At 39.2% G+C, this 18,280-nt stretch overlaps 1 protein-coding gene across 1 annotated transcript in view; it reads left to right on the plus strand.

Annotated features, from left to right (window-relative positions):
- Positions 1 to 18,280, plus strand: part of chd9 (chromodomain helicase DNA binding protein 9) — a 76,748-nt gene that overhangs the window by 25,710 nt on the left and 32,758 nt on the right. Inside the window, 10 exon segments of the mRNA XM_032520892.1 lie at positions 9,108 to 9,216; positions 11,362 to 11,508; positions 12,351 to 12,419; positions 12,666 to 12,721; positions 13,517 to 13,584; positions 13,587 to 13,625; positions 14,015 to 14,109; positions 14,381 to 14,518; positions 15,350 to 15,471; positions 17,001 to 17,244. Coding sequence (XP_032376783.1) covers positions 9,108 to 9,216; positions 11,362 to 11,508; positions 12,351 to 12,419; positions 12,666 to 12,721; positions 13,517 to 13,584; positions 13,587 to 13,625; positions 14,015 to 14,109; positions 14,381 to 14,518; positions 15,350 to 15,471; positions 17,001 to 17,244 — 1,087 coding nt within the window.

Raw genomic sequence — 18,280 nt, forward strand, 5'->3', positions numbered from 1 at the left:
CACACACACACACACACGCCCCATACATTGTTATAACATCGTACTCTAAAAGATTTGAGCTAATCCATTTGTATCAAGTCTTTGGGTGTGCTGCAATGTTTTATGTTTCAAACTCAGCCTTGGACTGCACTGCACCTCCATGTTCTCTGTACCTGTCCAAGCCTTCTTATCAATAACGTCAGAACTTTCTTTTATCATTCAGTTTTACAGTCAGATATAACAGAAAAAGAACATAAATAAACTACTTTTTAAGATAGATTTTCTGTAGCTTTATTATGTGGTATCAGATCGGTGCATAAACTCCAGTACTTTTCGATACCAATACCAGGATTTTTGGCAGTATCGTAGGCAATACCAATGCTGGTATCGGAACATGTCTAGAGTGGAGACAAAGCCGGCAAAATCAACAATGGAGGCCTGTCGTTGCACATATTCATTTGGGGTTGGCTTTTACCTGAATTTGGCTTGAACCACCAAATACATTGCGACTTGGTGTGTTTGCTCATCTGTATACGTGTTGTTGGGATGTGTGTCTTCACAGAAACAGTGTGAGACTATTGTTCTGTTACTACTAATGTGTGGTGATGGAGACAGTCTGCGTTTCATGATGACAAGATGACAAAAACTCTGAGCGAGTTCTGATCATATGCATGCACCACCCAGGATCTCCCCATAAAATATTAATGCATCATGGCTGCAGAGGTACTAACCTTCCGCTAAAGTCATTACTTCAGCCTCCGCTCTGGTGAGGGTGTGTGCAGGCTTGTGTTCAGAAAGCGTGTGTGCGTGCGTGCGTGTGTGTGTGTGCGTGTGCGTGTGTGTGTGTGTGGTTCAGTTTATGCTCACCCTTCAATTGCATCTTACTCTTCTTTAAGCAGGGAATGGTGCCTGAGATAAGACTATTTACCCTAATTGTCTGTGTACTTAAGGGTGCTTTCTCTGAGACCACTATGCTGTCATTACTACCTGGGTTTCTAGAATCATCAATTCCATTTAATGGCTAGTGAGTGCCTTCTGGATTACTTTGCTAGTTTACTCCACCAGGCACTTGGCAAACAGCCAAGCGGTCACATCATATATCATATATGGAAAATCTGTCTGACTGATGAGAAACATAAATGAAAGCAGCTCATTTAAAAAAAAAAAAAAAAATTAAAAGATGTTATCTATTTGTATTTTGTAGTGATCTTTTTCTTTGCTATTAAAGTGCTTTAATATCAAGTAGGGCTCTTGATCTGGGGCGTTTGAGGAAAATACAGACTCTATAAGAAATATAGACTATACAGACTATAAGAAATTTCCATTAATAAACTGGGGGGATGAAGTCCTAACTGATGTAAAGTGGTACATTGATGTCAACTACTGGGGAATTGTAGGAATTGCTTTAAATGTACATTTTTGTTAATAACATTCTTTGTCAATAAATTGTCTGTAATCTCCGCAGAAAATTTTTCAAAAGCTTAAACATAGACCGTAAGATCCAAAAGCCTTCAGACAAAAGTCAACATAAAAACATGGAGGCTCCAGCACATTGCTGTTGGAAGGTACCCTAAAAAAGACAATAAGCTGTATGAGATGTTAAACCATAAACGTTTTTCACAGCAGACATGTTGACTTGATGTAGTAGGAAAAGCACATGGTGGCTCAGTTTTATCTCATCTAAAAAATAAGGAGTTTAGTTTTTTTTCCATATCTAATTTACCTTTCCCATTTTAAATCTAATGGCCTCTTTTCATTGAAAGACTGAAATTCAACATATTGAGCATGCATCTTTTGGCAGGTAAGGGATATAACCGGGGAACCACAGGGCCTGCGTCTCTAAATCTAATGCATATACTGAGAGATTATTGCTGAGAGGATATATTACTGTAAATTATAGTATTTCATTATTTTTAACAAATTAAACAAAGGCCCTAGCAGATGTTAGGTTTGGTCTGCTGTATTGGTACATATTGTGTATCAAAATATTTACCAACAAAAACTACTTTTTGGTGAGGCAAGGGTTATTTACAACAGGCCAGGCTTGACTGATCACAGCTCTCTGTGTGCTGGAATTTGCTTTTCCAGGCAGCCTACCTGCTGAAAAATAAGCTCATATAATCATCAGATGAAAGCACCGTGCTGCTCATTCCTTTTTTTTTGTTTTTGTTTCTCCCTTCCCCTCCCCCTCAACATTTTTTTTTTTCTAATATAAATTTGGTTCCTCCAGCATGCTCAAATCTGTGCATCCAATGTAAGCAGGCATGTTCTAAATATGCCCATACTACAAAGCAGCAGGGTAGCAGGAAAATATCAAACAAAATGGTGCTCGTGAGATCAATTACATGATAGAAAATGGAGGTTTAAGTCTAGCGTATATGCACCAGTGTATAGCTGTTGATATTTCAGGGCCTGCCTGCTAGCCGTCTAATCTCTTTTCCCTCACTTTTTCATTAGGAAGATCTAAAGCTGTTTTTTTAATTGAATGTTTTCCTAGTTAATCCCTTGCAGGGTGTGAATGTGTGCATGTTCACGTGTGTGCTTGTGTGTGATATATTAACATGTTTGTGGATCTATTCTGCCTGCCTTTGAGTTAAAATGTATGCATATGTACACGTGTGTGTGTGTGTGTGTGTGTGTGTGTGTGTGTGTGTGTGTGTGTGTGTGTGTGTGTGTGTGTGTGTGTGTTACCCATTTTTTAAAATGTTTGCTGACTAAAGCAGAAATCCCCTGTGTGGCCTTCTACACTTTGCTGAGACAGTATTTGTCTTTGAGAGGGGGCTTGGTAATGCTGTTACTACTGTTTCAAGTTGTATGCTGTGTGGCACTGAGATTATAGCCTTCCATTCATAAGAAGTGGGATTTCCTGACAAGTACCAGCACTACTGTCTCAATAAGCCCCTCAGGATGAGAAACAGACACCACACAAACACCACACTTAACAGCAGTTTTGAAGGATAGACAGACACTATCAGAATTTTTGAGGTAGACACCATTAAAGACCGGAAGGTCTTTCTGAGATGCTGAAGCACCACGTTGCAGTCTTGGCCTGCAAAGCACTTCTCATATCTCGATTCTATTAAAATCAAACCATCACACATACACTCCCGGTGGCGGCATGCCAAGTAGGGCAGGACAACACTGGGGGGACAAGGGATGGAGGTTATTTGGCACAATAGCAGGATGGGTGGCAAGCAAGCCTCTTAACAGCAACGAGCCTATCACTCTCAGGAAAAAGCTAGTGGTAGTTTATCATCGGGGGATCACTCTGTAACGTCAGATCAGGAGCAGCTGTAGTCTCATTAGAGATGCCAAGTGATGCCCTAATAATAATAGTAAAGCAACCATTTAATTGCTTCCTAAAGTTAGAGATAATGTAATTATCACAAAGGACAACTATGGATGGCCTCAGGAATAAAGATGTAAAGCTTGCTTATTCAAATACTAAGCAATGATAATCCAGCTAATTAAACTGTGCATTTCATGCCTTTTACATTTTTTAAATAAATATTCATATGCCATGTTTTTATTGTAACCCATGGTCTCTGCATTGCTATCTGGTTAATGGTTACAATTCGATTATTTTTGTATTCTTTTTATTAAAAAGTACATGGCAGTTGTAGCAAAGCTTCCTGCCAAATGCATTGGCATTTGATGTACCCCAAAATAGTTCAAGCAGGCTCGCATGAAATATCCAGCCTGTTGAGAAGACTTACTTGAATATACCCCATACTGTTCATGCAGCACATCAAACTGGACACTGTGTGAAGTGAAATTTTGAGAACCATTAAACTTACCAGATGTTTTTTAGTTACTCCATTGGGGCTGTACTGTACTTAAATACATGTCCACATTGTTTTTATATTGACTCTGACAGTTACAATTAGACAGTCTGAGAGTCTTTTGTACATTTTGGTGGACCAGAAGTTCTGTCTACATGGTTTAGGAAAGGTTTTTATACTATTTTGCCAGAGGGTAGGATTAGATGAGGAGACGGACACCTTGTGCAATTAAACTGTATTCAAATGAATAAAACGGACTTCTTTTAATCGGTATGAAATCTTTTTTTAGATGTCATATAGGCAGCATTCTTCTGCAAATAGAAAATATTGTGAAGCAAACCAGTAGTGGTGGGAATAACCCCACGATACAATATTATTGCTATTTTAAACATATTGCGATATTCTGCAATACATTGCATTTCATTACCTTTTTCCCGACTTCAAATAATGTCCATGAAGCAAACTGTCTCTGGTTTGTTTGTCTCACTTCAGTTTTTCATCTAGTGGACTAAAAAAGCAATTCATCTTATTCTAGTGCCAAAAGGTTAAAGTTTCATGTGCAATTTATATAATAAGGGATTGGTACTTGGCGCCTATGTATCGATACAGTATTGCCACAGAAAATATCGCGATAATAGGCTGTATTGATTTCCCCTGTATTGATCCCCTCCCCGCCGTCTAACCTTCAAACACGTATAATTGAAAACGCTAAACCATCCTTCTCTTATGATTCAAGGTCAGCCAACTTGTGTGGTTTCGATTGCATCTGAACTGCCTGTGCAAAAGCTTTATGGCCAGTTCTTCACAACAGGGAGTCTCGACCGTGACCCTGAAGAGTAGAACTGACTGCTTTCATACCTCTTTTTTCAGTAAAAGGTTCATTTGAAGCTCTTCCTTGTCATGTGAGTTAATACATCTCAGTGTGTGGGGAGGCGATCTAGTCAAAGGGAGTGTGTGCTTTATCACCGGTGCTGCTTGTAAACCCCTGGGTGGTCCTGTGTATCTGCCACAGCAGGGTGGAACAGGCTGTAACCATCACTAAGATGTGGCTTGTGTGTGTAGAATATATAGTTTTTATCACATTAAGCTCTTACTATACCATGTTGCTCTTGTATATGTATATGCCATGCTTAGATACAGTATATGGCAGTACCCAGGAGCCACCATCAATGTTATCTTTCTGTACTGGCTCAATCGGTGATTTTACAGTATCTCGTTTCACAGTTCAGGTTTTTCCCGTATGGGGACCAGAGAGATGCTTTAGCCCTGTTATATGCTGTTAGCTGCTGCATGGTGATGTGACACTGTTATTTTGCTTGGCTCGAATGTCGTATCCCAGCCAGCTTTCATTCGGTCGAGGTTGAACATTGTGTTTTGTACCATTCCGTTGCTTTGTTTCTTCTTCTATTCTTTTGGGTGTCACAGCTGTTGTTTTGTTTTTTCATTGTGTCATTCTGACATAGCACATTTCTCAACCATTCATAGCGTCAGTGGACATGTGCTGGTGTTGTTTTTCACAGGAAGTGATGTCACCATGAACATTGCCAAATATACGCCCAAGTGCATGTTGCATGGCAACCATAAAGTGTGATTGTGAAGACGTTTAGTTAAAATGCAATATTATCCAGAGGGGGCAGGGCCACTAGAAAGAAAGGGACAGCTCTTCAGCACAGTGTTATTGGATGAATCTGCTGTTTTCTACCTTACACATTCAGATATTACAATATTTGAGGTTTGTGAGCATTTGTGGATCCGTAAATATATTTGACCCCATTTTCACCTGGCATTGACATCCGTCCTGAGTGATCAGAATACAAGTGGACATCTCCTAAGTACAGGTGAAGACACTCTCAGGACTCTTTGAGGATGCATTGAGATTGTATAAAAAACAAAAACAGGAATGTGTTCTGTTTCCACATAAAAGACCGCCTACTCAACTGTGAGCTGAAATACGTATGCTAGCCTACTCAATGCAAAGTATTTCTCATGTCACAGAATGGATGTTATCATATTATATTAGTAGTGTGTCGGTGGTTTTATTCCTGCATGCTGCCTGCTCATATTCCCGGCTTGTCTCAAGCTTCCTGCAGCGCTGTTGCCTTAAAAAAAACATTATGTTTAGTATCCCAGAATTCACCAGTGTAGGACAGTAGGCTACTACAAAACATCCTGCTCTTATGTCATCTCCTTCTTATGTATTAGTCCTGTATTACCAGAGCTACAGCGCTGTCTGGAGTTGACGTTAAAATGCGTGGTCAAAGCAGCGGCTTTGAAACGGTTTCACTTCCTTAAAGTTCTTCGCTATTTTGGTATTTGATCGCTTTTTTTATGGAGCAGCAAAATCAGAAATGTTGGGGCTTCATCAGCAGTAACGTAACCCGACTCCTATAAGCAAACATGATATATAAAAAATAGCTGCAGTTTCTTTCCCTTCTCTCCTTTGTCTCTCTGTCACTCTACCCATACACAGCCCCGCCCCTCCGTGCACACATTTGTCTCCACGAAAACAGTGTTGCCAACTTAGCGACTTTTCAGACCCCCTTTTGTGACTGTTTTTCACAAAACCTACTAGCAACTAAGTAAGACTGTTACTTTCTGTAAAAAAGTCACCAGTATTGTCCAGGGGTGGGGGAAAGAAATTGATACAGCATAGTATCACAATATTTTCAGTGGCAATACTGTATCGATACACAGGAGCCAAGTATTGATCTTTTATTATACTATATTTGTTGGTCAGTTGGTCTGCTTGACAATTTCATTTTGCAGCAATAAAATTGAAGGGATTTGAACAGAGGAATGTATCATTTTAGTTGACAAAGTTTCCTTTTGGGGACATTATTTGAAATTGGGAAAAATTAGAAGTTGGAAAACAGGTTATGAATTGCAGAATAGACTATTGTGGCATTAGTATTTTGTGATATATCTTTCCCACCCCTAGTTTGTTCAGCAGCACGCAAGATATTTTTCTCCTGTGGCTGCCAAAACAGTCACCTCTCTCTTGTGTGTGTGTGTGTGTGTGTGTGTGTGTGTGTGTGTGTGTGTGTGTGTGTGTGTGTGTGTGTGTGTGTGTGTGTGTGTGTGTGGTGTGGTGTTTTGTGTGTTTGTGGGGGTTTTGTGTGTGGGGTGTGTGTGTGGTGTGTGTGTGTGTGTGTGTGTGTGTGTGTGTGTGTGTGTGTGTGTGTGTGTGAATATATGATTGTGTACCAGTTATGCTATTGCTAGCAAAAAACAAAAGGAGTACGCTTATATACATGCACATCTAATCCATGGAATTGATATAAAAAAGCAATGTTGAACAAGCTATTATGCTGTCTTAACAGGTTTGCTTGCTAGGACTTGCATGTTGTTCAACAGGCTGTCCTCCTGTCCAGTGGGCCCACTTGGCATCTTAAGAACTGACTTGCTGTCTCACAGAATAAATGTTTTCTAAAAATAGAAGACATAGGCAAGTGGGAACCTTTGTTCACACTCAATACAAGTCTCTAATGTAATCTCATATGAAAAAGTCCCACAGGGACATCCTTCTCACTAGAGACGTACCTGCTCATGCAACACTCTGTCTGAGTAGGCCTTTGATTTAGTGTGTGTATGTGTAGCACAGAGCACGTTTGCATTTGTGGGAACGGAAGGCTTTGTGGGTTTGTTATGTATATCGGAGAGTGAGCGAATAAAGATGCCATTGTGTGTAAATATGATAGCAGTGTTTTTTATTTTTATTTTACCCCACTGACAACACACCAAGCCAGATATTTGGCACCTGTAGTTTCCAAGAGATAGTACATGTGGAAAGGCGCAAGATAGAAAGTGTGTGCATATGTGGTGAGAGAATCTATGGGAAGAAGTCACAGAAATAATGTGTTTGTGTGTGAAAGAAAGAAGAGAGAGTTGGAGGATGAAGCACTGGCAAAAAGTAGAAGCTTGTGTCTTTTCATTGCACAATCTGCTGCTGTCTCAGCTCCTGATATCATCACATCCCAGCAGTCTGTCTTTAACTACACATGTACATTAGGCCATGGTGAGAATAGCAACACTCACAAATCAGCAATGGTTGTTTCAACGGAAAAATATTTACCGAATGAATTGGGTTTGAATCCGCAGACTTGGTTGGAGCTTTAGTAAAGCACTGAAATCCTTTTCTCTAAAAACTCAGGCAGCAGCTCCCATTGTGGAGATGTTAATACGTCTAAGCATTTCCTACCATACGTTAGCCGGTTCCCAAACTGTTGTTGTATGTTGTGGACAAAAAATAGCATGCTTACAGCTGTACATAGAGATTCTTATAGAATATAGGCTACTGTTGTAAATGCGTGTACTGGATATGAACTGCAGTACAGCAAATTTATGAGCTTACTGAACATGCAGGGGGCTATGCAATTGTAGTGTACAATATAATAAAAAAAGTCAATCTATTCTACATATTTCTAAAATGCAACTTTGATAAGGTTGTGTGTGTGTATGAAAAGATACAGGACACAGACATAAAGAGTAGCTTCTTATTGTGTTAAGTGGTGCAGGGGTGGAGAAGATTAATTGACAGTGGTTTGGAGCGTGCGCTTGTGTGTCACTCCAGCAGTTAGCAGCTGGCCCCCAGTGAGTCTGCTGTCCTGCTGGCGCGCTCTATACTTTTCTTTTGTTATAATGTTTTTCTGTTACAAATGCAACCGTTGTCTTGGCTTCACCCGGCATACGTAGTTGCGGCTTGCTGTTCTAGTGTGCAGGATTTGGTGATCATCGGGGTGGACGGATCACTCCGTGGGCTTGCCACTGGATCACGACTGTGCTCCTGTAATTGGGCACTGCCACACACCTTGCGTCTTACTTTGGATCATGTTTTACTATTTTAAAGTGCACCCACACTTTAGATTTTTTTTCACTTAAAGGTTTAAATCACTCCCGCCAAGATGTTCCTCCAATGGTCACGGATCATGGAAAGTGAAACTTAAATCTATCATGGGGCAGTTGGATTTAATTCATGCACTTTTAAAAGATTTTTCAAAAGCTTTTTTTCCTTTTTTAATATTTTTATTTAGAACATTTATGATGATAATTATATCATAATAATGAACTTATCAGGAGAAAACAGATAGTTCTATGTAACATCAGATATTGAGCACCCCCATATAACCAAAATGACAAGATCCTTGTTTTGCCTCTGCAGTCGTATCCAGCTCCTTTGATTGTAAGCATCAAATATTCAACTATTTGGCTCTATTTTTAGGGCATTTGTCAACAAAAGAACTCTGAGTTACAACAATGCAGTTAAAATTACTGTATGTACTTGGACAGTTTTTTTAGTAATCTAACCTTTTATCTTATCATATTCATGGTTTGCTCCCCCCCTTGCAGGAAAATTGTTATCAAGTTTGGGAAGAAGAAAAAGCGAAAGCCTGAGTCTTCAGAGGAGTCGGATGATGACCCTCCCACTCGACACACTTCTTCTAAAGAAGACGACTCTGTAAGATCCAGCATATACACACACTTGCAGCCTACAATACAAGTTACTGTAATTGTTATCAGGGCTTTAATGTTTGGGGATACTTGGAGTATATTATCCCACTTTATCGCATTAAAATATTAATCCTAAAATGTGAGACAATTTTCAATGTGGGAGTTTGCCTTAATTTTTGTAATGCCCACCTTATTCAGATAAGGTGATGATGTTATTTAATGTGGTGCTGTCACACCTCTGCTTTGGGTAAAAGTGATGTCCTTGGTCTGACTGTTGACACCACTGCTGACCCTAGAGGAAGGCTTCGCAATTTTAGAGGGAGCCTGGGAGGATTGACTGTTTCATGTGGGGGTCATTCAGTGGGTGGTATGATATCTCAGGTACACATGCTTATCTGTGTTGATTATGTAGATATGATGGAGACCTCAACACTGCATTATCTAGGTCAATGCACAGCAATAGCACCTTCAGGTGCACATGCACACACCTAAATTTAACAGTTTTTCTTTTAAGAAGAAATGTTGCCACAGCAGCTAGTGAAATTGAACGTATGTTTGTTTCGATATCAAAAAACTTAGCTAAATTAAATGATCACTTTTTTTTATTTTTATTGTTTTAAATCCAGGGTAATGATTCTATTTTTCACTTAACACAATATACCGCTGTGAAAAATTAGGGAAAACTTACTAAAAATTAGTGAAAAATCAAGATCCAAGTTTGAGATTTTTTTTAAGGTACAAAAAAGTACCAGAGGGAGGGTGTCCAGCACATCCTAAACAAATTCTCTAACATGTATGCTGCCTATTTTCTGAGTTATCTGATCTAAAATGACAATTGAAGTAGGTGAGTCATCTTTTATTCTAAGTCACGACAGATATCTATGTCTGAATGAGTGAAGAAGACAAAATGACTTTTCTAATGACTTGTCTCCTCCTTCGCCCCATCACCTCTCTCTCCTTTTTGCCTCCGATCCGGACTATTTCCTATGATATAATTATGCTCATTAAATGGAACCCCTGGCCTTAATTAAAACGGTCTGTTGATGACTCATTTAGGATGATCCTATGGAAGGAGTCAAAGTAGCTGACAGCTTGACAAGAAGCATGGCCACCTCAGGGGTTAGTCTCTATTGTCATGGCATGTGGCACATTGGCTTTTCCAGCTTCTGGTCAGCTTGGGTGTAGGGATGAGAAGGTCTCCATGGGGATATTATACTCTACACCTAATTAACTTTGGCTCAGTGGCATTTATTCCTAATTACGGTAACTACATATTATCATTAGGAGGGTCTGGTGTATTGACAGCAGCCCACGCATGTGATAATTTAAAGGCTTGACAGAAGGAATAGAAAGAAGCTGGATTTTAAAGCACTCACATTTTGTGTGGGCGTTTTCTGAGCACAATGTTTTTTAGAGTTTCTTTCTTGGTTTATTGAAATTTAACAAGGTCATTTATGGGTTATGTTTGTACATGAACTTCAGGGAGATGGGGAACATATATTACCCTTTTCAATGTGAGTTAGTGCGAATGTTCAATGTTTTTGGGATTCATGTTTTTCATCAATCTCCAAGAAAAATAAACTTAATACTGGTCAGTTGATATAGTGATATTGGAGAAAAATACAGTAGAATGTAAACCGGATATTATCCTAATCTTCTATTATAAACTTAAGAATAGCTGGATTATCCTTTTTGTATCACAATTATAGATCATATTTTAGATCAGTAGTAACCACAATTGTTGGACACTGTTGCTGCTTCTTTAATTAAAATGAACTGCAAATGTGAAACGGCAACATAATTTAGCTTCGCTAAGCAAGAAGTAGCCTCACACAGCCTTGATAATAGATCAGTCATGCATCATAATAGAGGGAACAGTGTGCACTGTGTGGTTTACAGCTGAGCTCTGGTAACTTCAAGCAAGGGTTAAATAGTGACAATGATTCTTCTTCTTCATCATCATCTTCATATTATTAATAAGAATAATAATAAAGAGGGTGGTTCACATCTGTTTAGTCCAGATCAAACCTGCTCCAACTTTAAATGTACATAGTAGAGGCATTTAGGACTAAAACATTTTTATTGCTCCGTGGTAAAATTAATCAAAGGTCAGTTGGACATTCTTGTAAATGTGCTTGTCTTGCTTTTCTAGAAGAGGCGATCAGGTCGACAGGTGAAAAGAAAGAAATACGCTGAAGAGCTGGAGGCCAGGTTGTCAGATGACGAGGTCAAAGTTCTTGTCAAAGCCAAGAAAACAAATACTGGAGCATCCAAGCAGCCTGCTGTTCAACTCTTTGTAGTAAGTAGTTCTCCCCAAAACTCCCTAGAAGCTAAGAAGTAGAGCTTGAATCCATTCTTTTTTTTTTAGAAAAGAATTGTGATAAATACTGCACCCGAGAGCAGAGTAGAGCCAAATTATTGATGAATCTTATTCAATAATAATAATAATAATAATAATAATAATAATAATAATAATAATTTATTATTTGGCTTACAAACAAAAATCCATGCAAAGAATAGTTTTTTTTTGTGGCAATGATGCACATGAATATTGTTAAAATTTCTTATTTACCAAAAAACAAGAACGCATTTAATAGAACATGCTCAGTGAAGTGAACAAACACATTATGACTTACAAACCAGGTCTCCTGCAGGATGCCTGAACAAACGGGGAACGTACAGATTAAGTGCCCAATTTTAATAATTTAGATGCAAAAGCAGAGAAATCCGGATGGGATTGTTGAGACGACAGCTCTGCTCTAACATTTTTCAACATTTAAATTGCCCAAACGTTCCACCCTGGTTTCTCTCGTTGTAAATCTGGCATGCTTTTTCAGTTGCTCTGCACAGGTGGAGGCAGTGCTGAAGTAGCAAACTTTACCCCTCAAGTCAGTTTAATTCACATGATGCAAAATCCCCAATATGCCTGATGGCGTTACAATCCATACAACAGCCTCAAACCGTAGTTTGAGGCTGTTATATTCAGAAGAGTAGCAAAAGAAAACGGGGGAAAAAAGAGTACACCGTTTTTGCTATTATTACACACTATGATGTTTGGGTTTTGTATTAATAGCTTTCTACACATTACTGCTGTTTGAGGAACAATGGACATTAAATGTTTTATGTCCGCTGCGTTTGTAGGAGAATCCAAGTGAAGAGGATGCTGCTGTTGTTGACAAAATCATGTCTTCTCGTATCGTCAAGAAGGAGGTAGTGAGTTGCTTCTGTTTCTTTTCCTGCTTTTAGTGATCATAAAAGATCAGTAAATCTCTGCACAATTGGGATGAAAGTTGCTTTTGCAATTATTTTGCTAGACATTGCAATCTGATTACATTATTTTAACTTGCATTACTTTATGATATAGCATAATACAGCTATTAGCTAAATGACGAAAGAACTCAATTTGAAGTTAGTCTGTAATTAATTACTGTTCTGTCATTTTAAACCTCTCTCTAGGTCTCTCCAGGAGTGGTGGTCGAAGGGGAGGAGTTTTTTGTAAAATACAAAAACTAGTAAGTTAATTTGCAGTTCATTTAACTTCTCTATGAGCCACAACAGAAATATTACAAATAATATTGTGGGAGGATTGTGTATTAGTTCTGTATAATCCTCCCAGTTTAAGTGAGTGTGTGGTCTGTTTACTGTTCCAGATATTACTGTTGCCCTTGCTAAATTAGAACACAAATTCTCAAAACTAAAATTGGATGAAAATTGAAGCAGATGTCCTGAAGGCTTTGCGGGATGCTGAATAAGAACTAAATGATTACACAAGCAGACAAGAATCTTAGGCATCCGTGCGACAGCTTTCAGGATTGCCATGTAAATTTTGCAACAGTGATTCAATTTCTCTTCTATGAACTCCTCATAAGTTTACTTTCACAGCCTCCCAGATAAATAATTTCTTTCCACTTGCCACATAATCTGTCATCAGCCATACTGCAAGAAAATACTGAAAAATGAATGTCACACTAGAAATTTGATGAAAGACAATATGATAGACAGAATCGGCGACTTTTTAAACAGCATGTTGGTAAAAACAACCTCTGTGACCACATCTGGAATTTGTGATCACACATACTTGCCTCAGCGGTTGACCCAGATGCTGTTTAGAAGGTGTATTTCAAGGGTGTGTGTGTGTGTGTGTGTGTGTGTGTGTGTGTGTGTGTGTGTGGTGGGTGTGGGGTGTGTGTGTGTGTGTGTGTGTGTGTGTGTGTGTGTGTGTGTGTGTGTGTGTGTGTGTGTGTGTGTGTGTGTGTGTGTGTGTGTGTGTGTGTGTGTGTGTGTGTGTGTGTGTGTGTGTGTGTCAGCTCCTACCTACACTGTGAGTGGGCCACAGAGCAGCAGCTGGTGAAGGACAAGAGGATTCAACAGAAGATCAACGTTTCAAGATGAAACAAGCACAGAGGGCACTCTTCTTGCAGATGTAAGGCTGTGTGGTTGTGTTTTTGTCTGTGGACATCTGTATACTGTCTTTGTCATATTTGGGTATTTGCTATGAGCAGGTGTGTGTTTTCACAATTTGGTGTTTCTAAGGATGTGTATGTGTGATTTGTGTACATGCATGTGAATGTTGTGTGTGCAAATATTTCATTTACTTGTTGTGTTTTGTCTGTGTGGGCTGGCACATATGTGTGCATATATTTGTATCTCTTTGCTTGCTCAGTTGATACAGTAGTGATACTCTCAGATTCCAGATGGTGAGTGGGCATTTAGGTTTGTGCTCTTATTGTGTTTCTCTCTCTCTCTCTCTCTCTCTCTCTCTCTCTCTCTCTCTCTCTCTCTCTCCTTTTTTGCCTTTTTCTATCTCTCACAGATGGAAGAGGACCCCTTTAACCCTGACTATGTAGAGGTAGACAGAGTGCTGGAGGTGTCATATTGTGAGGACAAAGACACGGGAGAGGTAAAGGAAATCCTTTTTTGTGTTTATCATATCCTTGAGTACCCTGTGTGTATTTTTTGTCTTCGTGCCTCAGCATGTTTTACTCGTTTTCAATTTTTTTGTGTTTTTTGTTCCTTTCAGTATATTCTCCACTCTAGTGATGTCTTTGTAGCTCCAAAGTGCCCAAGGCCATCCTAACGGGTTCCTCCTGCAGCCTTTGTTAATATTATAAAAGCAGACCTTGGCCTTGCTCCAGTCTTTTGCAGTGATAATTCTCCTCTGCCTGCTGCAGGAGGTGGTGTACTACCTGGTGAAGTGGTGCTCTCTGCCTTATGAGGACAGCACCTGGGAGCTGAAGGATGATGTAGATCAGAGCAAGATTGAAGAGTTTGAGCAGCTGCAGGCAGTCAAGCCAGACTCGCGGAGGATGGTAAGTCATGCCCACTGGCGTGCGTGCGTGTGTGAGTGAAAGAGTTTAAACTGCACCCACCAAACATTCTGAATGGTGACATTGAATAGGCATCATTTGCTAAAAGACCACACTCACAGAGCAAAGTGAACAAACTGAGGAGACTCAGGAACACCTGCTGCCAGTCACTTTAAGAGCAATGATATTTCTGCTATAAAAAGTAATATGACTTTGTTTTCCTCAGAAGACATTTACTAGTTAAGAAGCTATTTTTTGAAGGGGTAAAATAAGCAGATGGGCTTAGAAAGATGTTTTCTATAGGTGTGTAACCTATAGATTCTGCTCTATATAGCAAAAACATGGTTGTATTTATATTATAGTATAGTAAGCAGACTACACACAGATTAGTCATGTAATTTGTACTGTGCTGGATAAGCACGATTTGAACAGTCCAATCATGTTTTTCAGGTTATCTTACCTCTTGCAATAGTAACCTCCCTTTTCACCAGAAACACTCTGCATACCTGTTGTTTTAACTGTAGGTCCACCTTTTCCCAGTATTAATACAAATGTACAAATGCTTACGGGCGTGCACCTACAATATGTTCCAGAGAGACACCTTTTTTTAGAATACAAACACCACCACAGCAATGTTTTCTGTGTTTAGCCTTACTTTTTTAAAAACATCAGCACTCGGAGGCTTGCCTCATATATGTCACTTTTCCTAAGATTGCACCTTGGCTTTCATTGCCATCATAGTGTATGAAATGCTTTTATTCCACATCTACAATGTAAATTAGAGGTAATTTTAAAACACTTATTCTAACTCTTCATATAAAATGTCTGTCTTAGGAGCGTCCCCCAACAAATCTGTGGAAGAAGAGGGAACATTCAAGAGAATACAGGAATGGCAACAGCCTCAGGGACTACCAACTCGAGGGGGTCAACTGGCTCCTCTTCAACTGGTACAACAGGTCTGTTTTAAATACTGTACACGCACACATTTACAGCCTGTAGACACTGAACCCAGTTTGCCATTGGTGTGAAGTGGTCATTGTGGGTTATCTGGCTAATAACCTGATCCCTGATCTTGACCAGGAATTTGTGGGTGTGACACTGTGGTATGACAGGGTGAACATAGTTAGTGATTATTGAAACGATAATTCCATTAATGTTACTAGCTAAAGTTAGGATGCTTGCACAATGTCTGCTTTTGCAAGTAACTTTAATAACATTTCAATTTATCGCAGAACCACACACACTGTGCAATGTATAGAGATTTAGGTGGCTGTAGGTTATCGTAAATCTGGACTACCTGGTCAAATTTGATACCAAAATAATACAATGAGGACAAATAATGGAAGAAATATTTAAAATTAAAATGTCAGATTGTTTTGCTTTTCAAGCAAATACCTTGGCATAGGGACATGCTGCCACTTTACATAAGTAAGATAGCTTCATCAGCTTTTTGTTTTTAATTATCTCACACCTCAAGCTAAAAAGCACTACTTAACATACTGTGTTACAATAACCTTCAACAATCCCATGCCGATAGAATACAGTATATGTATTGATTCATAGATTTACATAGGCCTTTTATATTTCTAGATGAATCCTTTCAAACTTTGGGACTGCAGCAAATGAACAATGAATATTGACTTTCTTTGTATTTGTGGAACACTGTGATTTGGCTGTATTCACATTATTTGGTTGGGCTTTCAAGGAGAGTAGGGCTGGGACGATTCGTTGACATAGTCAACGTCATCTAGTCATATTTACTATCAAGGTCCATACTGCTGCAACAACAATTGCATTTTGTTGCCGATGTTCACAAAAGAAATGCTGCACGGTTGGACATCTGGAGTACGGAGTGTCAGTGTGCTCGCATTAACCTTGAGAACTGGCTTTAAGTGTAAGTATGCAGGAGTTTGTGTGTTGTCTACAAAGAGAGATTCATGAAAAGTAGAGAGCAGCTTAAGAGCCAGTGGGAATATATGCACGTTGCAATTAGCATCAAGACATAATACCCCCACCCACTGGACAGCTGAATAAATGGTTTTCTAGAGTACACCACGCCGCAGAGGCAGTTGCGTTTGCCATTATGTTGTAGCTCATGTCTTTGGTCTGTTATTACTGCTGATGTTGTTTTCTCTTCCATTGTTTGCTGTTTATTCTTTTAGTATCATGGGACTTTTGCATTTTCCCTGTTTTTTCTTCTTTTCCTCTTCTTGTATTTCTTTATCTTGTATTTCTGTTATCACACAACTTTGTCTTTTTGAAGACACCTCATGCATTAACATAGTCAGACTTTAAAATCCACATCCCGGCACATACCGCTGTTCACACCAAGGATAAAATAGGTTTTACACAGGTGTCATTGATTTGTAAATGGTACATCACCTTTTTGTTACACTATTGCCTTCCCTTTCCTCTAATGCTTTCATGCAACCCCAATATTGTCTTCCGTTTTTCTCTACTAACCCTTGTTATCTCCACCTGTCAGACGAAACTGCATCCTGGCAGACGAGATGGGCCTGGGAAAGACCATCCAGTCCATCACATTCCTAGAAGAGATCTATCGTGTGGGCATTAAAGGGCCATTCCTCATTATTGCGCCACTCTCCACCATTGCTAACTGGGAGCGCGAGTTCCGTACTTGGACCCATCTCAATGTCATTGTCTACCATGGAAGCATGATCAGCAGGCAGATGCTCCAACAGTATGAGATGTATTTCAGAGATGCACAGGTAAATGAACAAAGATCTTTTTGCCTTTTTATATTTACAGTACATTTTGTGCTGATGATGTTAGTTTTCTCAGCACAAATACTCTTATTACACAAACACAAATAAAGTTAAACTAAAATAAATTGGTAGCATAAATACATATATTGACGTCCCACAACAAAATCAGAGCTTCAACATATTACACAGGTGTAATGCAGCACATATAGTATAGTATATTACATACCATTCTCATACATTATATAAATTTTAAGTATTGAAAGGTGCCAAGATTGGAAGTCTAAAGCTGCACCTGCTAATTGCCCCTAGATAATGCACGGTACATTTAACATTTCTTGTACATTTTAGGTTTACAGTCGTTAAAGCGGAGTAGCTATTGCTATTGTATGTTTTAAGAAAAGGGACTGCTGTGTGTTTTGTCACCACAGTGGTTGTTTTGGCCTGAGTAAAGCCTTAAGTAGCGGGGCAAGAATCAGTCATGGATACACAGCCAGGCATTCAGCTTGGCTCACATACCTAACACAAATAGAATTGAAGGATTGCGAGGCCATTTAGTTCATCCTGACATACCTAATCTTTTCCTTTTTTAAAGACAGATGAGCAGAAAGCAGCATCACTGTGCTTACTTTTAGACTGGAAAGCAGTGATTCTGTTTGATTAAAATAATCATAGTGCTTTTTAGAAAGCAGCAGCACTGTCAGCAAGATGAAGTCCTCTGAGTAATCTAATGATATGTTTGAAAACGGGAGGCCTGTAAACAACAGGAGTCTGAAACTGAAAAGCCAGGCAGAATGCTATAACCATGTGTAACAGAAAGCCTGGGACTCTTTAACTAATGGAGAAAACTCACTTACCACAATCTTCCTGAGGCAAACATCACCTGTAGAGAGAGAAAAGCCAGGCAGCAGTTATGAATAGCTCAGAAAAATGTTTCCTGAAAGGAAAAGGTCTGCTTTAAAATAACGGCAGAAGATTTTTGTTTAATTCGTTTGCATTGTTTATTCTGTCATTGTGTGTGTGTGTGTGTGTGTGTGTGTGT

This window comes from Etheostoma spectabile, chromosome 1 (genome assembly GCF_008692095.1).
Source record: "Etheostoma spectabile isolate EspeVRDwgs_2016 chromosome 1, UIUC_Espe_1.0, whole genome shotgun sequence".
In the NCBI taxonomy this organism is placed as follows: Eukaryota; Metazoa; Chordata; class Actinopteri; order Perciformes; family Percidae; genus Etheostoma; species Etheostoma spectabile.